This window comes from Mustela putorius, unplaced genomic scaffold (assembly GCF_011764305.1).
Source record: "Mustela putorius furo isolate JIRA1106 unplaced genomic scaffold, ASM1176430v1.1 tig00000179_pilon_pilon_pilon, whole genome shotgun sequence".
NCBI classification, from domain to species: Eukaryota; Metazoa; Chordata; class Mammalia; order Carnivora; family Mustelidae; genus Mustela; species Mustela putorius.
This window is the reverse complement of record NW_025421305.1, coordinates 9,935,396-9,962,709: the sequence shown is the minus strand read 5'-3', so window position 1 is coordinate 9,962,709 and position 27,314 is coordinate 9,935,396. Positions and strand designations below refer to the sequence as shown.

The following is a 27,314-nucleotide window of genomic DNA, read 5'->3' as shown; positions in this document are numbered from 1 at the left end:
TGCAGGAGACTCCAACCTGGCATCCCTGCCTCCAGTTTCATGTGCTCCTAACGTGCAGAGTCACTCACAGAACTCCTGCGCTTAGCACTTTTCAGTACTTGAGCTTTCCAGATAAAACCCAAACTCCTCTTCATGATCTACCTACTTCTCCAGCTTCAGCTACTGACATTTCCTCTGAGTTTTCTTACAGACCTTTCAGAAAAGAGCTGCCTGTTGACCCCAGGGTAAGCACATACCTTTTGCCATTCTGGACTCCATGTCCTTAACAAGTTAGCATTACTTGGCATACAGTAGGCATGTAATATATGTATATATTATATATGTATAGATAGATACTTATCCAGTGGCTGAAAAGAAAAACAGTCTTAGCTGAAATGAAATGCCACAAAAGTCTGGCTTGGGAAATGAGTTAGTTCCACATTCTCTCTGTATTCCCCTCCCCTTAACCAGTCATAAGGATGGATCTCTTGTGACAAATATTGCATAATTTCAATTTGTAGGCACCAAGTGAAAACACGGAAAGAGGGAATCGGTGTTACATAGATACTACTTTGGTTTTTGTTTTAATTAATTAGTATTTTATCTCACTTTTTAAAATTTTAATTCCAGTGTTAGATCAGTTTCAGGTGTGCAGTATAGTGATTCAGCACTTCCATACATCACCCAGTGCTCATTGCTCCTTAATCCCCATCACCTATTTCCCATCCCACCACCACTCTCCTCTGTTACCATCACTTTGTTCTCTACATTAAGAGTCTGTTTCTGAGTTCGTCTGTGTCTCTTCCCTTTGTTCATTTGTTTTGCTTCCTGAATTCCACATATGAATGAAATTATATGGTGTTTGTCTTTGTCTGACTTATTTTGCTTAGTATTATACTATCTAGCTTCATCCATATTGCAGCAAATGGCAAAATTTCATTTTTTATGGCTGAATAATATTCTATTATATATGTGTGTATGTGTATGTTCCAGTTTTTACCCATTCATCTCGTGATGGACACCTGGGCAGCTTCTATATCTTGACTAATATAAATAATACTGCAATAAACAGGGGGTTTCATGTATCCCTTTGAATTAGTGTTCTTCTGTTTTGGGGGTAAATACCCAGTAGCACGATTATTGGATCATAGGGTAGTTCCTTTTTACTTTTGAGAACGCTCCATACTGTTTGCAACAGTGCCCATACCAAGTTGCCTTCAGACCAACAGTGAAGAGGGCTCCTTTTTCCTCACATCCTCACCAATACTTGTTGCTTCTTGTGTTTTTTATTTTAGCCATTCTGATAGGTGTGAGGTAATATCTCAGTGTACTTTTGATTTGCATTTCCATCATGATCAGTGATGTTGAGCGACTTAACATGTCCTTACTGGCCCTCTTGAAGTTTTCCTTGGAGTAATATCTGTTTATTGCTTCTGCCCATTTTTAATTGGATTATTTGGGTTTTTTGGTGTTGACTCTATGAGTTCTTTATATATTTTGGATACTGACCTTTTATCAGATATGTCATTGGCAAATATCTTCTCCCATTCAATAGGTTGCCTTTTAGTTTTGTTGTTTTCTTCACTATGCAGAAGCTTTTTATTTTGATAAAATACCAATAGTTTACTTTTAGTTTATTTTTCTTTTTGTTTCCCTTGCCTCGGGAGACCTATCTAGAAAAATGTTACAGCTGATGCCAGAGCAATTAGTGTCTGTTCTCTCTTCTAGGATTTTTAGGGCATCAGATCTCAGGTCTTTAATCCATTTTGAGTTTATTTTTGTGCATGGTATAAGAAAGTTGTCTGGTTCCATTCTTTTGCATGTAGCTCTTCTGTTTTCCCAACACCATTTGTTGAAGAGACTGTCTTTTTCCCATTGGATATTGTTTCTTGCTTTGTCAAAGATTAACTGACCATATAACTGTGAGTTTAGTTCTGGGCTCTCTATTCTGTTTCATTAATCTATATGTCTATTTTTGTGCTGGTACCACACTGCTTTGATTACTACAGCTTTGCAGTACTGTTAAAATCTGGGATTGTGATACCTCAAGTTGCTATCACTATTCAGGGTCTTTTTGTGGTCCCATACAAATTTTAAGATTCTTTGCTCTAGTGAAAAATACTATTGCTACTTGATAGAGATCGAATTAAGTCTGTTGATTGCTTTGTGTAGTATGGACATTTTAATAATATTTTATTCCAACCCATGGGATGTCTTTCCATCTACATCATCTCAATTACTTTCATACTTTTCAGATTACAGGTCTTTCACCTTCTTGGTTAAATTTATTCCTAGGTATTTTATTATTTTTGGCACAACTGTAAATGGGACTGTTCTCTCAATTTCTCTTTCTGCTGCTTCATTATTTGTGTATAGAAATGCAAGGTATATATACTGATTTTGTATCTTACAGTTTTACTTATTTCATTTATCACTTTGCTGGTAGGTTTGTTTTTTAGTTTTTAGGATTTCCTATATAAAGTACTATGTTATCTGCAAGTCCTTACCCATTTGGATGTCTTTTATTTCTCTTTCTCACGTGATCACTGTGGCTAGGACTTCCCAGTACTATGCTTAATAAAAGTAGTGAGAGCAGATACTCTTTTCTTGTTCCTGATCTTATGGGGAAAGCTCTCAGTTTTTTTACCATTGAGTATGGTGTTAGCTATGGGTTTTTCATATATGCCTTTATTACAGTGGGGTATGTTTCCTCTGAACTTACTGTGTTGAAGGCTTTTATCATGAATGGATATTGGACTTTGTCAAGTGCTTTTTTGCATCTATTGAAGATGGTAATATTTTTATCCTTTCTCTGATTATCATATTGGTTGATTTGAGGATATTGAAGCACCTTGTATCCCAGGAATAAATCCACTAGATCACGGTGAATGCTTTTCCCCCTGCCATGGTGAAGTGTCGGGGACTGCCTCCAGCCAGGAAAGTCCCTGCCATTACAAAAAGGTGCTTGGCTCACTGAGAGCAAAATACGCTGCAAGTATACAATGAACTTTCTGGTGAAGCCCGCCTAAAGGAGGACATAGTTATTGGCTGTATCAAATTTAATCAGCATAGTAACAGGACTCTCATTGGCTCTCCCCATTGCTTGACCCCTTATTGGTCACCCTGCTGTATATAAGCTAAGGAAGTTGATTAAATAAAGGGAAATGAAGCATTAACACCATACCAGGCTCATTGTCGTCCTTGCGGTCCTTGCGGGCCGAGGGCGACAGTGAAGGATTTTTTTTTTAATGTATTACTGGATTTGCTTTGCTAACCTTTTGTTGAGGATTTTTGCATCTATGTTCATCAGGAATAATGGCCTGTAGTTCTCTTTTTTTTGTAGTGTCTTTTTTGGGGTTTAATATCCGGGTAATTCTGCCCTCCTAGAATGAATTTGAAAGCTCTCCATCCTCCTCTGTTTTTTGGAAATAGTTTGATAAGAATAGGTATTAACTCTTTAAATATTTGGTAGAATTCATCTGTGGAGCTGTCTGCTTCTAGACTTTTGTCTCTTTGCCTTCTAAATCTGGATTTGTTTCCTTCCTAAGATTTGAGAAGTTTTCAGCTATTATTTCTTCATATAACTTTTCTGCCCACTTTTCTTTCTTTTCGTCTTCTGGGATCCATATACTGCAAATGTTATTATGCTTGATGGTGTTGCTGGGTTCCATAAGTCCGTTTTCATTTGCTTTTTTTCTCTCTCTCCTGTTCAACTTGATTGCTTTTTATTACGCTGTCCATCAGGTTGCTGATCCATTCTTCTGCTTCTTGTGTACTATTTAATAGTTTTGTTTTTTGGTTTTTTTTTTTTTTTTCTTAAGATGGGGAGAGGGGGGTACCTGGGTGGCTCAGTGGGTTAAAGCCTCTAACTTTGGCTCAGGTCGTGATTCCAGGTTTCTGGGATCAAGCCCCACATCGGGCTCTCTGCTCAGCAGGGTGCCTGCTTCCCTTCCTCACTCCCTGCCTGCCTCTCTGCCTACTTGTGATCTCTGTCAATAAATAAAATCTTAAAAAAAAAAAAAAAAAGTGGGGGAGAGGGAGAGTAGTGGGGAGGGGCAGAGGGAGAAGGAGTGCAAATCTTAAGCAAGCTCCACACCCAGCATGGACTCCAACATGGGGCTCGGTCTCACAACCCTAAGATCATGACCTGACCTGAAATCAAGATTCAGATGCTTAACCGACTGAGCCACCCAGGAACTGCCCATCTAGTGTATTTTTAATTTCAGTTATTGAGTTATTCATCTCTGATTGGTTCTTTATGTTTTGTCTCTTTCTTAAGGGTCTCACTGATGTCTTCCACTCTTTTCTTCAGTCCAATGAATATATTTATGACCTTTACTTTAAATTCTTTATGGGGCACGTTACTTATCTCTGTTTCATTGAGCTCTCTTGCTGTGGTTTTGTTCTTTCATTTAGGGCATATTGCTCTGCCTCATTTTGTCTCTCTGTGTCTGTTTTGTGTGTTAGAAATGTCAGCTACATCTACTCCTCTTGAAAGTAGTGGCCTTATGAAGATGTCTTGTAGTGCCTTGAAGTGCAGTGGCCCCTCTTTACCAGAACGTGGAGCTTCAGGGGTGTCTCCTATGTGTGTTGTGTGTGCTTTGCTGTTGTGCCTGAGCCGCATTATGCCTCAGTCCAGTCACCTTCAATGGCTGTCTTTGACTGTTGTGAACAGGGTTTGGTCCCTCTGTTGTTAGTGGGCCAGTCTGGACCTGTCCTGAACTTGAGTTGTCAGACAAGGCATTTGCTAGAGAGGCAGTAGCACCAAACTGCAGGATGCTCTTCCTTACAAGCTTTCACTGGTGGGCGGGGCTCATACCGGGATCTCATAATAAATCTCAAACCAGATATCTGCCCCCAGCCCACTGCTACCTGTAGCTGGACTGCTGTGTGTAGTTATCTTCCTCTGTCCCCTGGGCAGGAGTCCCTTTGGTGTGGTGCAGGCCCATCGGGAGTGCTTGTGGCACTGCCAGGCTTGTGGCATGCTTTGAATGGGCTCTGACCGAGGTCATATTATAAGGGGCATGTCTGCAGGATAATTCAGGGGTGGAGCATGGGGTGTGAGCAAGTGCATGTGTGTACTGTGGGAAGGGACCTGGACCTGCTCTATAAAAACCCTGCTTCAGGGCTGAGACCTTATTAGCAGAAACAGCAGGGGCAAGGAAAGCCACATTGACTAGGTATGCTCGAGTCTGCTTGTGGAAGGAGACCTGGAGCAGAGGCCTGGCTAGAAGGGGCATGTCCACAGGAGAACAAGGGGTGGGATGCCCTGTTGGCAAGCTAGGTGGAGAGTCTGGCACACTACTGGTCTCCACAGGTGTCTGTGTACTGGGAAGCAGGGGGAAGGCAGTAGTACTTTCCAGCTCTTGTATTGCTGGAGGAGTCTCCCAGTGATCCCTGCCCCTCCAGCCCATGCTCTGAGACTAGTGAACAGTCTCCCTCTCATATACCCCAGGCATCTTCCAGACTGCTGCTGCTTCTGCACTCTGTGTCTGCAGGGCTGTTTTTGTGTTGCCTCTTCTAGGGCATGGACTCCGTTTCCTCTCACTTTCCTGGCTCTCCCAGAGAGGAGCCTGTAGACTTTTAAAGTTCTAGGTGTTAAGTCCTTCTGATTGTAAGAACTCATGAAATTTCTTGCCCCTCTGGTTTCCAAAGCCATGTTACAGGGATTGATCTTTCCTGTGCAAGTTCCCTGTGCCTGGATGCCTAGTTTAATCGTCTTTTTCTCTCCTCTGTCCACACCCACAATGTCCCTCCATCCTCCTGCATACAGTATCATGGGTCCATTTTGCTCCCCATAATGTCTCTGTCTTTCCTAGCCTCTTCAATGTGGTAACCTCTCCACATTTAGCTGTGGAGAGTCTGTTTGCCATTCTTCAGGTTATCTTTCAGGTCATTTATACTGATGTTATCTAGTTGTCCAATGGGACACAGTGAGGCTAGGGTTCTCCTACTCCACCATCTTCCCCGGAGGCCCCTCTATTTTTAATTTTTTGAGGAATCTCTGTACTGTTTTCCACTGTGACTAACCAATTTACATTCCTACTGATGGTTCATGAGGGTTCCTTTTTGCCACATCCTCACCAACACTTGTTGCTTGTGTTTTTGATTCCAGCCTTTCTCACAAATGTGAGGTGATAACTCGCTGCTGTTTTGATTCACATCTCCCTGATGATGAGTGATGCTGAGGATCTTTTCTTCTGTATACTGGCCATTTGTAGATCTTCTGAAAGCCATCCATTTGGGTACTCTGCCCATTTTTAAACAGGATTGTTTGGAGGGTTTTTGGTGTAGAGTTGTGTAAGTTCTTTACATATGTGGGATATTAAGCCTTTATTGAGTATCATTTGCAAGTATCTTCTCCCATTCAGTAAGTTGCTTTTGTTTTGTTGATGGTTTCCTTCACGGTGCAAAAGCTTTTTATTTTGATGTAATCCCAATATTTTATTTTTGCCTTTGTTTCACTTGCTGTAGGAGACCTATCTATAAAAATGTTGTTAACACTGAGAAATTACTGCCAGTCTTTTCTTCTAGGATTTTTACATTTTAGGTTTCAGATCTCACATTTAGGTATTTAGTTCATTGTGAGTTTATTTTTGTGTGTGGTGTTAGAAAGTAGTCCAGTTTTCCCAAATCATTTATTGAAGAGACTATTTTCTTCACTGTGTATTCATGCCTCCACTGTCACAGATTAATTTACCATATAAGTTTGGGTTTATTTGGGAGCTCTCTACAATTTTGAAAACTACAGGTTTGTTGTATATCCTGAAATGTGGAATTATAAAATCTCTGGCTTTTTCTTTTTTAGGACTTCTTTGGCTATCCAAGATCTTCTGTGGTTCCACACACATTTAATGAGTATTTGTTCTAGTTTTGTGAAAAATGCTATTGATATTCTGATGGAGGTTGCACTGAATATGCAGAGTACGCTGGGTTTTATGAACATTTAAAAAATATTTTCCTAAATCATGAACATGGAATATATTTCCATTTGTTTTTATCTTTAGTTTCTTCCATCAATGTTCTATAGTTTTCAGAGTATAGGTATTTCACCTCCTTGATTGAGTTTATTCCTAGGTATTTTATTCTTTTTGGCACAATTATAAATGGAGTTTTCTTAATTTCCCCTTTTGCAACTTCATTACTAATGTATAGAAATGCTATTGATTCCTGGTTATTACTTTTGTATCCTCTCACTTTACTGAATTTATTACTTCTGGTAGTGTTTGGTGGAGTCTTTAGGATTTTCTATGTATAGTAGTATGTCATCTGCAAATAGTGACAGTTTAACTTCTTATTCACAAATATGATGCCCATTTCTTTTTCTTCACTGACTGCTATGCCTAGGACTATGATGAATAAAAGTGGTGAAAGTGGACATCCTTTTCTTGCTCCTGATCTTACAGGGAAAAAACTCTTTTGTTTTTCCCCCCCATTTAGTATAATGTTAGCTATAGGCTTTTTTCTTTTCTTTTTTTTGTTGTTGTTAAGCTTTATTTAATTTGAGAGAGAAGCAAGGAGAGGGAAAGAGGAGGAGAAGCTCAGGCAGCCACCCCACTGAGCAAAGAGCCTGACTCGGGGCTGTATCTCATGAGTCAGACACTTAAACAACTGAGCTACCCAGATGCCCCAGAGATGGGTTTTTCATATCCGCCCTTTGTTATGTTGAGGTATGTTCCTTCTAAACCCACTTTGTTGAGAATTTTTATCACGAATGGGTGCTGAATTTTGTCAAATGCTTTTTTCCATCTACTAAGATGATCCTATAATTTTATTTTTTGTTTTGTTGATGTGGTTGATTGATTTGTGAATATTGAAACATTCTTGCATCCCCAAAGTAAACCCCACTTGATTGTCACGAATGCTTCTTTTAATGTATTGTTGAATGTGTTTTGCTAATACTTTGTTGAGGATTTTGTATCTATGTCCACCAAGGATACTGGCCTGTAGCCTTCTTTTCTTGTGGTGTCTGTCTGGTTTGGATACCAGGGCAATGCTGACCTCATAGAATACATTTGGAAGCTTTCCTTTCTATTTTTGTGGAATAGTTTGAGGAGAATATGTATTAACTCTTATTTAAATATTTGGTAGAATTCATCTGTGAATCCATCTGCTCCTAGACCTCTTGTTTTGGTAGTTTCTTGACTCCCAATTCAATTTTTGTTACTAGTAATCAGTCTGTTCACATTTTCTATTTCTTATTGATTGGTTCTTGAAAGACTATTATTTTGTTTCTAGAAATTATCCATTTTTTTCTAGGTTGTCCAATTTATTGGCATATAATTTTCCATAGTATTCTCTTAATCACCTTTTTATATCTGTGGTGTCAGGTCTGTCTCATCATATTTCATTTATTTGGGTCCTACTCTTTTTTTTCTTGATGAGTCCGACTAAGGGTTTATCTTTTTAAAAAAGCCAGCTCTTGGTTTCATTCATTCATTCATTCTAGTCTCTATGTTATTTATTTCTGCCCTGATCTTAACCTCACCTTGGGCTTTGTTCTTCCTTTTTCTAATTTCTTGAGATGTAAGGTTAGATTGTTTATTTGAGCTTTTTCCGGTTTCTTGAGGCCAGCCTATATATGATGTTTACCTTTTAGAACTGTTTTCATTGCATTCCAAAGATTTTGGACTACTGTGTATTCATTTTCATTTGTCTTCATGTAATTTTTTATTTCTTCTTTGATTGCTTTGCTGACCCATTATTGTTTAGTATCATGTTGTTTAGCTTCCATATGTTTGTTTTTTCCTAGTGTTTTTCTTGTGATTTATTCCCAATTTCATACCAATGTGGTCAGAAAAGATACATAGTATGATTTTAATCTTAAATTTGTTGAGACTTAATGACCTAACATACAATCTATTTTGGAGAATGGTTGCATGTGCACTTGAATGCGTATGGGGCTCCTGGGTACCTCAGTAGGTTAAGCATCTGTCTTTGGCTCAGGTCATGATCCCAGAGTCCAGGGATTGAGCCCTGCATCAGACTCCCTGCTTACTGAGGAGTCTGGTTCCCCCTCTCGCTCGGCCCCTCCCCCCATTCATAGGTGTGCATGTGTGCTCTCTCAAATTTTTTTTTCTTTTTTTTAAGAAAAAAATATGTATTCTCTTGTTCAGGGGTGAATATTTTGTATATAACTGTTATGTCCATCTGGTCTTATGTGCTATTCAGAGACACTGGTCTTTATTGATTTTTCTGCCTAGATAATCTATCCATTGATGTGAGTAGAATGTTAAAGTCCCCCACTACTATTGTATTACCATCAGTTTCTCTTTATGTTCACTAACATTTGCTTAATATATTTAAGTGCTCCTGTGTTAGGTGTGTAGATATTTACAACTGTTATATCCTCTTGTTGCATGGATCCCTTTATCATTATGGAATGCCCTTGTCCCTTGTTAAAGTCTTTGTTTTAAAGGCTATTGTCTAAGTATTGCTGCCTCATTTTTTTGGTGTTTTTTTTTTTTTTTTTTTGCTTTGATTTGCATGGTAAATGTTTTTCCATCCCCTTCACTTTAACTCTATATGTCTTCAGGTCTGAGGTGAGTCTTTTGTAGGCAGCGTATAGATGGTCTTGATTTTTTACCCATTGTGCAACACAATGCTTTCTTATTGGAGCATTTAGGTCATTTACATTTAAAGTAATTGACAGATGTTTACTTATTGCTACTTTGTTATTTGTTTTCCAGTTGTTTTCTAGCTCTTCTCTGCTTCTCCTCTTGTTCTCCTTTGTGATTGATGAGTTTATAGTGTTATGCTTGGATTCTTTTTTTGTGTGTGTGTGTGTATCTATTACAGGTTTTGGATTTGTGGTTACCAAGAAGTTGAAATAAACATTCTAAGTAAATAACAGTCTATTTTAATCTGATGATCATTTAAGTTCAGACACATTCTTTAAAAAATTTTTTTGATCCCTTCTCTTCTCTTTTTACTTCCTTCTCCATATTTTATTTATATCCTGTTGTATTTTATATCTTTTTATTCATATTTTATTACATCTTATCTGATCATTTCTTTTCCACTTAAAGAAGTCCCTTTAACATTTCCAGTGAGGCTTACTTAGTGGTGATAAACTCCTCTATCTTTTGTTTGTCTGGGAAACTCTCTCTCCTTCAAATCTGAATCCTAACCTTGCCAGCTAGAATATTTTATGTTGTAGCCTTTTTCCTTTCGGCGCTTTGAATATATCATGCCACTTCATTCTGGCCTGCAAAATGTCTGCTGAAAGAAAATCAGCCGATAATCTTACAGGTTTTCCTTTGTAGATAACTTTTTGCTTCTCTCTTGCTTTTAAAATTCTCTTTACCTTTGATATTTTAATTATGTATCATGGTGTGGACCTCGAGTTCCTCTTATGTGAAATGTTGTATGGTTCTTGGACCTGGATGTCTGTTTCCTTCCCCAGGTTAGGAAAGTTTTCAGCTATTATTTCTTCAACTAAGTTTTCTACCCCTTTTTCTCTCCCTTCTGCAGAGACCCCTATAATGCAAATGTTTGTTTGCTAGATTGTGAGATTCCCTTAACCTATGGGTTTTTAAATTCTTTCCTCCTTTGCTGTTCAGTTTGTTTGCTTTCCTTTACACGGTCTTCCAGATCACTGATATTTTTCTGCATCCAATAATCTGTTGATTCCCTCTACTGTGTTTTTTAGTTATTGTGTTCAATTCTGATTCTTTTTTATATTTTCAATCTCTTTATTGACGGCCTCACTGAATTCTTCTACTCTTCTCTCCAGCCCAGTGAGCATTTTTATGTTCACCACTTTAAAATCTTTATCAGGCATTTTGCTTATCTCTCTTTCACTTAGGTCTTGTCCTATTCTTTATTTTGGAGCATATTCCTCCATTTCCCTATTTTCCTTAATTTCCTGTGTTTATTTCTATGGATTAGTGAAGCAGTTACTTCTTCTTAATTTGAAGGAATCATCTTGTATGGTCATCCTCTGGGTAGACTGTGTGTGCTTGGTGACCTTTGCTGGTTAGCTTGAGCTGTGACTGGCATGGGCTCTGGGTTCCAGTGCTTTCCACGTATCCTGTCTGGATAGCTAGCTGAAGTGGATGCAGGCCAGGGTGTCCTGGGATATTATGCACTGAGGGCACCGTGGCAAGATAGCTGAAGCTGAAATGGGTAGTGCAAGCTATGGTGTCTTAAGACATTGTGTACAAGGCATGCCTTGGAAGGGTGGCTGGAGCTAAGGCAGTGTGCTTGCTAGGAGTTCTGAGTTGTCTACATAGAGAGTGCCCTGACAGGATAGCTGAAACTAAAGTGGGTGCAAGCCAGGGTGACCTGCAGCTCTTAGCACAGAGGGCACATTGGTAGGCTAGCTGAAGTGAATGTAAACTGGGATGTTTCAGGACTCTTGGAACAGAGGATGCATTGAAGGGGTAGATGGCGTTGAGGCAGGGTATAGGGCAGTAGGTTCTGGGGCATTATTGCAGGGAGCATCCTGGCAGGGCACTGAAAACTAAACTGGGCATGGAATGGTGTGGTCCCTGAGCTGTCTACACGAACTGTATCCTGGCAGGACAGCTGAAGCAGTTGCAAGCCAGTTTGTCCCAGGGCTCTCCACCTGGAGGGCAACCTGGCAGGACAGCTGTAGCTGAATTGGGTACAAGCTGTGGTGTCTTTGGGTACTCCGTGCAGGGGGGTCCATGGCTAGGGAACTGGAGCCAAGGCCAGTGTGGACAAGAGTGTTTTTGGGGTGCTCTGTACATAGGATAACTGGAACTGACACAGGCTTGGGCTGGGGGTTCCTGGTGTACTACATGCTGGGGGCAACCTGGCAGGGCAGTTGGATCTCAAGCAGATGTTAGCCAAAAGGTTCTGGAGCACTCTACACTGGAGGCACCCTAGCAAGGCATCTGAAGCCAAAGTGGTATAGGCCCCTTGAGTGTTCTGGGGTGCTTTCTGCCTGTGACCTTGGAATGAGCTAGAGCTGTAGTGCTAACCAAGGGCATTCCTTTGGCTGCCTTGGTGGGCCAGATGGTACTGGTGTGAGTCAGAGGTCTAGGGCTCACCAAGGCAGCAGGCCAGTAGGCCACCGGGACCGTGCATCATTCTGTGTTTTCAAGGTGTGTGCAAGGGGTAGTGAGTGTAGACTATGTTTATCAACCCCTCTCACCTGCAGAGCACCCCAGCAGCTAACCCTACCATTTGGCAGTTTTAGAGCTGGCATTCTAATAGGCCAGTTGATCTTTTAAACTATGGCTTTTTTTTTTTTTTTCCTGTGCCCCACCATCTGAAGCTGGTGTTTGCCTAGGGAACCTGGGGCTTGCTGAGCTGGCCAAGCCAGCTATGGAGACTGGACCCTGATCTAGGCTATGCTTTTAAGGTTGGGGTGTAAACCGTCTTGTTCTCCAATCTCTCTGACTCAAAGTGTGTTTCCACAGCTTTTCCACCATTTGGTGGCATTCAAGGGCTGGCTCTTTTAGATATTAGTCACTCTCTTAAACCATGGCTTTTTTCTGTGCCCAATTCTAAGGAATTTCTTCTGGGTCTTCAGTATTTTCCCTCCCCAGTGCCATTCACAGCGTGGTGGTTGGGGGCTCCCTTCCTTACTCTTACTCATCTCTTTTGCCATTCTGTCTTTTGTCACCCAGAGGCTGTTCAGTCAGACCTTAGTTCTTCTTCAGGAGGAATTCTTCTATAAATAGGTGTAACTTGGTGTGTTTTCTGGAGGAGGTGTGTTCAGAGTCAGTGTTGCCATCTTGGACCAGAACCTCATAGTCTGAGCTTCTGTACCATGCCTGTGACAGGCTTGGCCTCCAGGACACTTAGCCAATAGTAATACTTTTGAGTGGCCACTGGTTGGTTCGCTCTTCCCATGATGTTGTGAACCCAGGTCTCCCAGTTTGCTGGGACACGCCTTGCGCTGTAAAGGAAATGACAGTTCCCTTTTTGCCAGCTCTTGACACCAGCTTATTACAGCATGCAAGCACCACCTGGAGCCTGGCTGGTCCACTTCATTAGGTCCTATACCACTTCTCAGAATAGTTCTTCTCCAGAAAGAGGTAAGAAAAGCAGCAACATATCTATGCTGGGCAGAACCCACAGTGGAACCCGAAGATGGAAGCATTCCCAAGCCTCACGTCTCTGTTAAGCCCAGGCCTAGTGGATGCTGCTGAAGCCTCGCAGGGGTGTGTCCACTCCAGAGTCACTGAAAGTGACCATGCCAGGGAACACATTTGTGGGCAGCAGAGCGCTTGCTGCAAAATTCAATCTCAAAGATATTTCCTAGGACTCATCTCTTTCCATTCTCATTTACCCAAGTCTAAATCATCATCAGAGAATCAGTCAATGGTAGGCCGTATCTGGCTTCTTATAGAATTTGCTGGGATCTGCTCAACGTACTTGCCAGCTCTGAATATGAGACAAGTGCCTAATAAACCCTTTGAATGGTCTCGGTCTATTCTGTCCTTGCCATTTCCTGCTGGTTCTGTACGTCCTGCCTGCCTTCTGTGGTCCCTCTTCCTTACTAAACCTCGATCCTCAACCGTGTGATGACTCCAGGACACCACTCAATTTTGTCAATTAATGTGGGCTTACTGTCTGCTAAACTCTTCTCAGTAATTTAATTTGGCTCCAGTTATCATCCAGGCTGTGAACAGATCACCCCTTCTTGAGAGATTGTTTCCCTTCATCCCTTGGGTTCATTATTTCTTAAATAATACTATCACCCTCCTAGTAATATCTTTCCATCTCTTTCCTCCAGAACTCTTCTAAGCCCTTAAAACATATCCATATGGTATTTCATCACAGAGGGAATTCCTTTACCTTTCCTGAAACTCCTTTTCTGAGCTCATCTACATAAACCACTGAGTTTGTTTGGTTTTAAAGTTCTGGACTCTCTTTCTCCCGACGCTGGTTCTCAAGATCCCTTTTTGGAAGTATAAGAGCATCTTTCATCTCTAATGGTCTTTTATGTCTGGCTGGCTACAGCCTTTCTGTGGACCATTCCTTAAACCCTTTCTGATTCCTATCCTCCTGGGCACATTTCCTGTTATCAGCTTCAGGCCTCACTGGTACCCTCTTAGCCAACCAGCATCCTCCTCTGATCTGTTACCACATCACGGTGATTCCCTGAATTCTTTACCTTACACCCACCTTTACCCCTTACTCTGTCTTCAGCAGTTAAATCTGACCTTTAGAGGAGCCTCCAAATTGCTCACCAAATATTGCCAATTGCAATTTCTTAGCAGAGACTTCTTTCCTGCAATTTCTAATTACCCCTGATTTATAAAGTACCAGCTCATAGGTTAAACACAGCTCATGGAACTTTGGGACTGACATACACTGAAGTTTTTCTTTTTTCTTTTATTTGAATGCCTTCAGATGGGGGTTGTGCTACTCACATGCTCAACATGTTCCCAATAATTTTCTGTATTCTTCTATCTGTCCAACTTTACTGATTTGTATTAACTAGATCAATATCTGTAACCAGTTCTAGCCCTGGCAACACCTGCCAAACCTTCTGCCCAGACCTTCTAAGTTCTCTTTTATCCCTCCCTACGTTTAACCTCTAGCCTTGTGACATCATCTAATGGAGTATCCTTAACTCTTTGCTCAATATGCTCGTTTTTCTTGGAGACCTTTCAGTGAGAAACTTTCCTCCAAAACTCAACTACTCTAATGATTCTAACCCATATATGTATGTCTCTGGTCGTTACATTTGATTTTCTATTAAATCATTCTCCATTTTGAATCCTAATACAAAGTCTGGGAGAATAGGAGTTAATTTTTTTTCTGTTTCTAAATTAAAAAGACCATTGGAAGAACTAAAAATAGTTCAACTTCAGTGTTCTACATGTTATTGGTTTGTTGTACAATTCTTCATTTTTAGTTTCCAAAGAAAAGAATTTCTCAACCTTTGCTTTATCTACCTTTTCCAGTTGTGTATAAGGACATATATTTATTCAATGTAAACCCTTCTAATAACAATCCTATCTCACCTTCCCAATAGGCCCTATTTCCCCACACACTCGTACAAGTTACTAGCATAGTAATATAAATCAGTCTGTGCATGCTTTGGGGGAAGTTTTTTATATTTGAAATAAAAACATGTTAAAGTAGCTATAGTCAAACAGACTTTGCTGATGGAGTTTAATCAACACATTGGACAAAAACCTAAGATAATTTATGCCAAATTTGCCACTTTTGCATAGTCCACTTGATTTGCTGGAAGCAGTAACTAGGAACCTAAGTTTTAGTATTACTTTTCTGTTTTGGGGCACATAGATAAATTATTTATAAAAGTTGATGTTCAGTTATAAATGGAAGTGATGAACTTATTTATTGAGTTGAAAAGACCTGGTGGCTTTTATTGAAATGCACAAAATCTACATGCATGCCTATATGGTTTTTGTTTTTTAACCTCATAGGAAATCAATGTGTTGACAGTTGCACTGGTCAATCAAGACCGAGAGAACAATATAGAAAAAAGAAGCCAAGGCTTAAAATCAGAGAAAGAAGCTCTACTAATCGGTAAGGAAATTGTTTTCCTCATCCTTTGTCTTAAATAATATTAAACTAACTCACCTCCAACACATTAACAATTGAAAAAGCTTTGCCTTCTGGTCAGAGGTGAGATTAACTTTGTCAAGATAATATTACACTTACACTTCAAATTAGGGACATACAAATTAAGGGGTTTTGCTCTTCTGTAACCATGTATATTAGTTGGCTGTACAACATAGAACTGATTACAAGATGACCAATTATTTTGTATCTCACATGTTAACAAACCTAAATTCCAAAATTTGGAAGGCCAGGTTACATCCAATCCAAAAGTTGCAAATCAAGCCAGATCCCCAGAATCAAAAGAGGCTGCATCCTGAGGTCAGCCCTATAATGCTGATGGTACAGGGACATCTGGACTACCACCAATAGGCTAATCCACGCTTCCCTGCCCACATCTGGATCCATTTAACCAAGATAAATAAAATGAGCTGGCCACTAAGGAAGGGGAAGGAAGGGAAAATTTTACTGTTATTAGCCCCACAAAATACATCTAGGTGGTTGTTGTTGGTTTTTTTTGGTCTGGACCAGAGACAAAGCTCTGACTGATCCCTTTTTGAGAGCCTCATGAGCACACAGATCCAGAAGTAGTATTTACTCTCACAAGGAAGAATTCTTGATGAGGATATGTTGGTGATGTGCCTGGGCCCCCACTGTGGAAGCTGGTATGGTTAAGGACTCTCTCCATAGTGCTCACTCTAGAGAAAGAGAAGCTGTCCTCCTCGCTCTGTGATGCCCAGCACTGATTCAAGCTGCGCCTTGGCACTGACCGTGGTGTGAGGCTCCAAGTTTAAACTGGCTCCTCCTTGGCACTGTTAAGAGTGAAGAATGAGGTTGTTGTGCATGTGAGACAAATTGTTCTTCTCTAGTTGGTATTCTGGCAGAAGTAGCACCTGGCTGCATTTTCTAAATAATGCATGCGCTCACCTCAAAATGACAGGTACACCAGGGCCTGTAGAAGTTGGCACAGGAGGAATTAAATTCAAGATAGTCCAAACTTCATCCATCATATATAGATTTTTCAACTACAGGGCTATTGAATATGACATCAACTTAGAGATACTCCAAGGAAAACCAATTATTTTTTTCTCTCTCTGATGATATACAGCTGTAATAACGTGCCATGCACAAGTTTCATAAGACATGCTGATGTGTTATCAGTTCCAGGAACCCAAAATGAACCTGTATGTAGTTGGCAACTAGATTTTTCTTCTATTGGAAAATGTGACAAATGCTGACAGCTGTTTCTCTTTTGCTCAGTGTGACAAAGTTGTTATATCCCCATGATTTTAGGGTGTGAACAAAGCACACGATGATCAGTAAACATTCCTTCTCTAAGTGTGAATAATACAGACCACTTGAAACTTTAAAAAATGGGAATGAGTCTCCATTTTTTAAAATTCCATGCTTCTCACTAAGTACTTCTCCTTGTATTTTGTGCTTGGAGAATACAGTTTACTTACACTGTCTCCTAAATAGTACTACACACATACACATTTTTCTTTTCAATCAGTTCCCTCAAAATTTAAGAAATGATCTGCTTTACACAACATAGGTTAATGAGAGTAGATAATTTATAACATGTTATCTCTGTGTAGGTCTTTACTATTAGAAAATTCACAAGTATATGAGAAAGAAAAAAAAAATTTAGTAAGTCAGAATCTTCAATAAAGAGCAGCCACAAACGGGCACCTGGGTGGCTCAGTTGGTTAAGCATCTGCCTTCAGCTCAGGTCATGACCTCAGAGTCCTGAGATCGAGTCCCACATCAGACTCCCTCCTTAGGGAGCCTGCTTCTCCCTCTGCCTATGTCTCTCATGAATAAGTAAAAAAAAGAAAAAAGAAAAAAAAGTAGGTATAACCAACTCTAAATTTTCCAGGATTTCCCCCCTCATTTTTGGTCTTTCGATCTGGTTTACCTGTATTAGCTTTTGACACTCCTTTGATCACTATATGAGAATGTTTAGGTAGAAGGGAGGCTAGAGACTCAAGTTTTTTTAATTAAAATAAACTTGGGAGTTTCTTTTTTTTTCCCCCCTTCATTTCTCCATTACCTCTCTACCTTGGTACTTTATCTTACTTTACCTTAATGTAAGCTTTAAAATGATGTGTTTTCCAATCCATACCCTCCCCCAAAATACTGAGGTATTTAGACCTGTCCTCAGACAGAGTAATGCAGAAGAAAGCCATGTAGAAAACAGTTTCTGAGACTGGCAAAATCGATGCTGCCATTAAGTGTGTCTCTCTGCTGAGTTTGGCCATCCATACTTTGTAGAAACCTGAATGTTGGGACCCAAAAGACCTCTCCTACAGCTTCTGGAATCTAGATAAGGGTTGTGACAGGGACAGAATGACAGACTATGTGGTCCCAAACTGCTTTGGACCAAACTACACAGAGAAAGGAGTTTTTGGTGCTGAGACTACTCTTTTCTGAAGAACACTTGTAGGTAGAATGACTCTGGGAGTCCCCTGGACTTCTGCTGTATGTGGAGAGGTCTGGAATACTCTTTGCAATTTCCCTGGAATCTTCCCTTGGAATAATTAAGCCCATATAGAGGGTAAAACGGGCCTGCTCCAAATCAGCCTAGAAGGCCAGGAGCATAGCAAAAATCTACCTTGAATTGGAAATAGTTATTAGCAATATCTTTATCACATATGGGTACCTATATTACATGCTATATGCAAATATATTCAGATAACACTCTTGGGACACACAAATATTATATAAAACAGCAGAGTGGCATAAATCCTGATTTCCTGAAGAGAAGCAGTGAATGAGAAATATGCTGTTGAAATAGATTCCACATACAGAGAACGTAAAACTGAGGCTAGAACTTCCTAAACAATAAGCAGTGCTAATTACTTGTGACACTAATGTACCTGGCAAAAGTGTGTATTCTTTCTACACATTCTCATGTCCTTTTTATAAAATTGAAGTCTTTAAGACGTAACGTAGATATACATATCAGTGGGATTTCACTGATACTAGTTGGAGTCTGGCAGATTTGGATTGAGTCCCTTGACAGTTCAACCATTCTGCTAAACTTTCTGCTTGACAGTGAGGATTAAGTCCTATATTCCAACTCAGCTAAAAAGATGGGTCCTTAAAAAGCACTTTATTATTTTGATTTCTGGATTATTTTATAATGAATCCTTGTAAAGACAGGTTAACATATAATTAGATCTAAAAGAATTACATGATTATGGAGGGCAATGCAGGGTACTATTTTATAGCTCACAACTCTACAGTAACTACACATTAGGTCGGCCTGATGTTGTCTAGCATCTAAGCCCGAACTCCTAGTCCTCTTCACATTTGGCCTACGCTTGGATTTGGCATTCACTGAACTTATATGGGATAGAAGGAGACAATACTTTTGATTTATAACCAAAGTTCTGAAACCACTAGCTATTGTTATGAAGAATGGATCAAAAGAATTTTTATTGATAGGTAGATAGCTCAGAAGAGATGTGAACAGTGTAACTCTGGTCTGTATCACTTCACCTTCTCTTTTTAAGTAATTCTAAGAAGTAGAGTTCCAGTCCTGGCAGCCCTGATTGGCACCCCGTCAATGCTGGTCATCACTGTAAATCCCACCCCGATATAGTCAGAACCTTCTTAAGAGCTCTGTTGATAAAGTTTCTTTTCTTCAGAACTTCCCCAGACCTGTGGTTTAAAACCAGCTGCAAATTCTTAACGATAAGGCAAACTTCTTTACTGATCACGCTGACTCCTCTACAGATCAGGACATACATGTTACGGGGAACCAGGATGTTGCCTTCCGTCAGTGCCTCCCCTCCCCCGGCAATTTCCACCCCTACCACTGGTTCACCCGTCTGCACACAACCAGTCTCTATCTGAACAGGAACATTCCCCCTGATAATGGGTGTTAGGAAGCAAATGAGTGGACTGTAGAGAAATACACTTAAAGAAGGTTAAATGGTGAGGTTTTGGTGTTTTCAGTGAATGGAGTCGATGCTGGATTTAGGCTGCACCTGAGAAAAAGTAATCTGAGAAGTGTGTGCTTCTCTGAAAGCTACTGACCATAAAGAATGAGTCATTGACCTAAATCTTGCTTCCAAGACACAAATGTCCGTATCAATAAATCAACAAACATTTGTCAAGAGCCTACTAAAAAATTACCAGCCTTCAATGTGGAAAGGAATCATCTGGGCAGTTTGTTTAAAAGGCAGAATCTCTGCCTCCCCCAACCAGGTAATGTTTATTGTAAAACTGACATCCGAGGTGACACTCAAACAGGCACTGATGGGACCATGTTTTGAGAACTAGTGGCCTGCCATATGCCCGAACCTATGTTCACCAACAGTAGTGATCAGATGATCTCTTCCCTCAAGAAGTCATAGACTAGTGAGAAAGAAAGCAGTTAATGACAATGAAATATGGTTTGTACTAAAATCAGAAATCCCGAGAAAGGGCTACTTACCCTACAGATGCCTTGTTAGAAGAATGGACAGTCAAACAAGTCCTCAAGGATGCATAGAGTTTCTCTGAAGGGATAAAGGAGTTGTCAAGGCCTTTCAGACACAAGAAATGAAGTACTGAAGGGAGCAGATATAGTCTCAGGGGTTTAGTTATAATAAGACTGACAAACTTTTTAAATTTTTTTTAATTAAAAAAAAAAAAAACAGCTAACTGCGCAAGATCAAGTTCGGTACTCACCAGATACGTGGACCAAACTGCTTTTTGGAAAATAAAAGCTTTTCAGAATCCCAGTGCACTGAGAAGCATGAGATTAATCACAGTGTCGGGTCCAACTACCCCTCACTCACAGCCTCACCTCGGCCCAGTTCCCATAATTGGTTTAGTGCCCTGCAGCTGCCCACAGATACCTGTAGGCTCGTGGCTTAGTGGGAAATCCAGATTTCCCACGGCACCCTCCTGGTTGCCTCTCTGGTTCAGTGTTCATGAAGCCTTGTAGGCTGCAACAAGAGGCAAGAACATTTCAGGCTGGCTTCTGGTCAGGCCTCTTTTGGTTTTCAGCAAGACAGAACCATCCAGAAAGACAGCTGTTCCTCTGCAGAGCTGAGGTTCCTGAAACTCCCTGGGAGGCCCTCTCCCCCAACAAGCTTCCAGGCCTCAGAGATATCTGAAGTCCCCAGGAGACCATCAGCAAATGTGGACATAGGGAAGGCTAATCTCAGCCAGGACGTTACAAGCTGACACAGGGAGTTTGGAATGAAATTCCAAGCAGCCTGAGGAAGGGGAGTCTGTTCTGGTAGGATTCCATCTGACCAAAATGAATATATAAACTGATATTTTATTCTCAAGAGGTAACCAATAAACTTGTTTAAAATAGGAGTCCATCAGAAAAAAAGATGGGAGTGGGATCGATTGGCCTTGTGACAAATCACAGTACCTGATGATCCCTGAACAGCCCTCAGCAATGGAGGCCCGTTCTGAGTACAGGCAGATGGGGCATCGATTCACCGGGCAAGTCACTGATCCATGATGGATCTGATTCCTCACACTGTCCAAAGCTAGGAGATCTGATTAGATGGTCATCTTCACCTCACTACTCTGTAATCTATGAGGACTACTAGAAAAGCGGCACTGCCCTTTGGGTGGTGATGTTACATGTAAGCAGATGCTCATACCCTCAGCATATGAACGTGAACTCTACTGTCTCATACCTTAGAAACAAAAGAGAAGGAAAGCTTGTCTTGACTCCAACAGCCCATTTCCCTCTTCCCCACCCAAGCCTAATTCTCCAAAGCACAGTCTACACTAACAGCTTCTATCCCCCTACCCCCCACTCCCTCTCCGGCCACCACTCCAGGATGGCTGGCACCCTCACACTGAAGTCGTTCTGTCAACATGACCAGAGCATGCCATGTTGCCAATTTCTCAACTCCCTCCATTTGTCATCATCTGCACGTTATACAGTGGACTCCTCACCTCTTCTGAGCAGAAATACTTTTCTTCTCTTAGCTACCATGACACCATTCTTTCTAATTGATCACTCCTACTCAGTTTCCTTTGATGAGTTTTCCTCAACCTCTAAATTTTGGGCTTCTTTGGGGTTCGGGCTTGAGGCCTCTTCTCTGCCTACAGAATGTCAATATGCACTTTGGCTTAGAATCCCTTTTTGTGGCCACTGATTCCCAGATACCATCTCCAACTACCATTTGGTGTCTCCATTTAGATGCTAATGGACATCTCAAATTTAAAAAGCCCAGAAGAGAACGCTTGATTCCCCCTTTTCTTTTCTTTCTTTTTTTTTTTTTTTTGCTTTGTATATTGGTGGCTATGTATTTTTTTTTTAATTTTCAACATAACGGTATCATTATTTTTTTCACTACACCCAGTGCTCCATGCAATCCGTGCCCTCTATAATACCCACCACCTGGTACCCCCACCTCCCACCACCCCCACCACTTCAAACCCCTCAGATTGTTTTTCAGAGTCCATAGTCTCTCATGATTCACCTCCCCTTCCAATTTACCCCAACCCCCTTCTCTCTAACTCCCCATGTCCTCCATGCTTTTTGTTATGCTCCACAAATATGTGAAACCATATGATAATTGACTCTCTCTGCTTGACTTATTTCACTCAGCATACTCTCTTCCAGTCCTGTCCATGTTGCTACAAAAGTTGGGTATTCGTCCTTTCTGATGGAGGCATAATACTCCATAGTGTATATGGACCACATCTTCCTTATCCATTCATCCGTTGAAGGGCATCTTGGTTCTTTCCACAGTTTGGCACTGTGGCCATTTCTCCTATAAACATTGGGGTACAGATGGCCCTTCTTTTCACTACATCTGTATCTTTGGGGTAAATACCCAGGAGTGCAATGACAGGGTCATAGGGAAGTTCTATTTTTAATTTCTTGAGGAATCTCCACACTGTTCTCCAAAGAGGCTGCACCAACTTGCATTCCCACCAACAGTGTAAAAGGCTTCCCCTTTCTCCACGTCCCCTCCAACACATGTTGTTTCCTGTCTTGCTAATTTTGGCCATTCTAACTGGTGTAAGGTGGTATCTCAATGTAGTTTTAATTTGAATCTCCCTGATGGCTAGTGATGATGAACATTTTTTCATGTGTCTGACAGCCATTTGTATGTCTTTATTGGAGAAGTGTCTGTCCATATCTTCTGCCCATTTTTTGATATGATTGTCTGTTTTGTGTGTGTTGAGTTTGAGGAGTTCATTATAGATCCTGGATATCAACTTTTTGTCTGTACTGTCATTTACAAATATCTTTTCCCATTCCGTGGGTTGCCTCTTTGTTTTCTTGACTGTTTCCTTTGCTGTGCAGAAACTTTTGATTTTGATGAAGTCCCAAAAGTTCATCTTCACTTTTGTTTCCTTTGCCTTTGGAGACATATCTTGAAAGAAGCTGCTGTGGCTGATATCGAAGAGATTACTGCCTGTGTTCTCCTCTAGGATTCTGATGGATTCCTGTCTCACATTGAGCTCTTTAATCCATTTTGAATTTATCTTTGTGTACGGTGTAAGAGTCAAGTTTCATTCTTCTACATATAGCTGCCCAGTTTTCCCAGCTGATTCCCCCTTTTCTTTGCACTAATATGCTCCTCCCTAGTATTCCCAGCTGAGAAAATGCTACCACCTAGCTGCTCAAGCCAAACAGTGAGAACTCCTTCTTCTAAGCCCTTACCACTCACAAGCCTTCCACCAGCCCTACCTTCAATGCCCACTGCCCTTTGGTCCAGACCACAGCTTACCACGTCAGGTCTTTTTTTTTTCTTTCTTTCTTTTTTTTTTTTTTATAAGATTTTATTTATTTGACAGAGAGAGATCACAGGTAGGCAGAGAGGCAGGCAGAGAGAGAGGAGGAAGTAAGCTCCCTGCTGAGCAGAGAGCCCAATGTGGGGCTGGATTCCAGGACCCTGGGATCATGACCTGAGCCAAAAGCAGAGGCTTTAACCCACTGAGCCACCCAGGCGCCCTACCACTTCTTGTGCAGACACTTCTAAATGGTCTCCCAGTTTCCTTTTCATCTATTCACCAAACAGCAACTTGAATGAAATTTTAAAAACATAATTCAGATCATATCATGCCGCTACTTAGAACTCTTCTGTTGGTTTCCTGCTATTTTTAGAATTTAATCCACATCCCTTCCTCTGTCAATTCACAGCCCTAAGTGATCTGGCTCCCTATGCATGCTGTACCACCACTCACCAGCCAAGTCTGTTCCTGCCAGTTCATCTCCACCTCAGGTCTTTGGCGCATTCTGTTGACTGTACCTGGAATAATCTTTCCCCAGGCTGCCTGTGGCTGGCTCCTTCCCATCTGACACAGGAAAATTTACCTTCACTCCACCTTCCCGTGTGAAGTAGCACCCTACCAAGCTTGAGCCTCTTTTGTCACCATGTTTACCACTACCTGAAAATATTTCCTTTATTTTTAATCTTTGTGTTTATCCTCTGTAACTTACCTAGAATATAAATTCCCCCAGAGAAGAAACCTTGTCTGTCTTGTGCAATGCTGTGTCCATAGCACTTTGGCAGCTAACTGTTGCTAAGGAAATGCTTAAAGAAGAGTGAATGAAGCAGTAAAAATCTAGCACTTTTGGCTAATTTAAATGCTGCTGCTTCCTTAGTCTTAGGTCTAAAAATGAGAATAAACTCAATGATTCTGATAGAGAAAGCTCAAAATGGTTTTTTATGTCCTTATTTAAATGCGCCTTCCTAATGAGGGGCTTGCCACAGGTTGTACAGAACTGGTCTATAGGTCTTTTTATTTTTTTCTTATTTTTATTTCTTTTTTCTTTTTTCTTTTTTTTTTCTATAGGTGTTTCTAAAGCAATTTTTAAGATCCTGAAATACGCAGAAAGCTCAAGAGTACTGACAGCCTCCTCTGTTCCTTTTTCAAAATTTATTTAAATTAGCTACTTACACTTGTATTTTCCTAGTTAGGAAACCCATTCTTAAATACGGAGACTTCTGCTTCTCCATGGAAATAACGAAGACCAGGGAGTGAGTCTGTCCCTTTGGAGATCCAGCAGTTCAGTCCTGGCTCCATTCTCCACCCTCGGTTGTCAGTGTGTTTAACCGAGCTCTTAGATCCCCTCCCAGAGGACCATGAAACAGTCTCCAGTTTCTGGTTTGCGGCATTGCTCATTAGATTATGAGCTACACCTGTCCTTTTTTCCATTCTCAGGAAATATCCTAGTTCTTTTAAAGGAGCTACAAAGAGGCTTTAATTGATTATTCAGGAAGCCCCACCTCACCCAGCCCATGAATCCAATCCCAAACCAGGGCTTAGAAACCACATTTTCTCAAATGGCATGACTAATGCTTCTGTGATGAGACGTGATGGGCAGCGGTAAGGTGGGAGTAGGGAAGAGGAAGGGCGCAGTACTCCGGAGGATATGACTAAGGTTTCCCATTTCTGCTGTATCTCTAGCAATATTGAACAGCTTAGTTGCCATCCATAGGAAGTGCTTTGAAGCCTTTATTTAACTACCTACTTTGGGGGCGGCTGGGTGGCTCAGTCAGTCAAACATCTGCCTTCAGCTCAGGTCATTATCCTGGGGTCCTGGGATCCAGCTGCATCAGGCTCCCTGCTCAGTGGGGAGTCTGCTTCTTCCTCTGCCTCTGCCTCTGCCATGGCCCCTGTTTTGCTTGTGCTCTCTGTCAAATAAATAAAGATTAAAAAACAAAACAGGGACGCCTGGGTGGCTCAGTTGGTTAAGCAGCTGCCTTCGGCTCAGGTCATGATCCCGGCCTCCTGGGATCGAGTCCCGCATCGGGCTCCTTGCTCAGCAGGGAGCCTGCTTCTCCCTCTGCCTCTGCCTGCCATTCTGTCTGCCTGTGCTCGCTCTCTCTCCCTCTTCTCTCTGATAAATAAATAAAATCTTTTAAAAAAAAAAAAAAAAAAACCTACTTTGGCCCCAGATGAATCTAGTGGCAATTGCTCGGTTTTTTTGTTTGTTTGTTTGTTTTTAAAGAAAAGCTAATGGCTTATTGGTATCAGCTACCACAGTGATGGTTTCGAATACCCTCCTAAGGAAAGATATTCATGTCTGGGTTAGAATTTCTAATCTATTTTAGAAAGACATATAGAAATCATATAAGCATTTTCTTTTTACTTTTTGAGCAAGAAAGTGTTTCAATAAAAAAGTTTCCATGCTCAAAATATTCAGGTTGCTCTGTCCTGAATCCATAAAGTGGATGAGCTAAGGGCAGGAATCACCAGTGAATAATGCCTCAAAGTTACCTGATTTTTGGAAGACTACTACATTATTGGTTAGTACTGTGCAATTTATTTTTAAGATTTTACTTATTCATTTGACAGAGATCACAAGTAGGCAGAAAAGCAGGCAGAGAGAGAGGGGGAAGCAGGCTCCCCGCTGAGCAGAGAGCCCGATGTGGAGCTCGATCCCAGGACCCTGGGATCATGACCTGAGCCAAAGGCAGAGGCTTTAACCCACTGAGCCACCCAGGCGCCCCAAGTACTGTGCAATTTTTAAGGTTCTTATTTATCTCCATTTATCAATAGAACAGTAGAAATTTTTAAGGAAGTATACTGACCAGTCTTGCTTCTAGAGGGTAAATTCACTCAATATACATTTATTGTAAATGAATACTGTATTCCTAATACTGAACCAGAACAGGCACAGACTGTGTTAATGGCAGAGTTCCCGGGAGTTACAGACCCAACAATGGGCCTAAGGGTCAGGCAGTAACTCTTGAGGGAGCATGTACACAGAGGGGTATCGACATCACAGAGGGCAACAACAGCCGCTCCAGGTCCTCCCATTACTGGTATTCCTAAATTTCCTCCTTCAGTACTTCATCTCCCAGGCCAAAAGTTATCAACCTCTTCCCCATTCCCCCCATCCCAGCCCTCTTCTGACTCATTCTGTTTATTCTACCGAAGACATTTAACTTCACATCACATTCCCGTGGATATTTATAGGAGAGGCTGTGGGTTATCTAGGAGATGGTGAGGAGTCTCTGTTCAGTAGAGATTTTAATAATGAAAAACGCATTTATCTGCTAGTGCCCTTGGGGTAGTTTACTCCTTAAGGCTGCTCAAAACCTCTCTACCTTCTAAGATGCCGCTCACCTCATGGGAAACACACATCCTTGTCACTCCAAAGGCTGATCAGTCAGTCTGATGCCTAAGCAGAGGTCCCACCAAGGAAGGGACTATTATCCCTGTTTTGCAGGACCCCTCCTGGCTCTCGAGTCACTCTCTTGAAGCACCCAGTCCCTGCCTGGGAGAACCTGTGTGCCAGGAGAAGAAAGGGACAGGTTCACCTTCCACAAAGCCATAGATGACTACTCATTCTTCCCCCTTGTCCTCTGATGGAGGTGGGGGAAGGGCCCCCCTACCATTTGTCAGAGGCTCCTTTTGGAAACTAGTGGACAGAGCACCACTTGCCCTCAGCCTGGGACAGGAGAGAGAACCCCATTCACCATCCTGCAATAGGACTTTCCCTTAAGAATTCTGCCCCCTCTCCCAATTAATAAATGCAAATACGTGTCACTGTTTAAATACTTCTAACTTGTTTTTAAAGTAAGTCCTTCATAAGCTTCTGTATTTTAACTCGTTAGTAACAGAATCACTTACTGTGCCACCTCACCAGATTTGAGAACCTCAGAAACACAGGAAAGTAGTTGCCAGGTCTGTAAAATTAAAATATAAATGAACAAATAAAGTGGTAGGAGGGGAACAAAACAGTTCCACTTAAGTATATTAAAATAGCTATTTGCCACTTAAAGATATTAAAACTGCCATTAGTACCTTTTACATGGCCATTATTTCATCAAAGGGCATTTTAGCAAAAAAGAAAGAACATAATCTCAGAATAAAATGGTAGTTCTTTATAC

The 27,314-nt window shown here is 41.0% G+C and overlaps 1 protein-coding gene across 7 annotated transcripts in view; it reads left to right on the top strand.

The window, feature by feature from the left end:
* The window catches only part of ENOX1 (ecto-NOX disulfide-thiol exchanger 1), a 561,055-nt gene that overhangs the window by 521,413 nt on the left and 12,328 nt on the right, over nt 1-27,314 (top strand). For all 7 annotated transcript variants that reach the window (XM_045076639.1, XM_004759254.3, XM_045076640.1 and 4 more), the window contains one exon: nt 15,357-15,459. In XM_045076639.1, the coding sequence (XP_044932574.1) occupies nt 15,357-15,459 (103 nt within the window). The remainder of the gene's footprint in view (nt 1-15,356; nt 15,460-27,314) is intronic.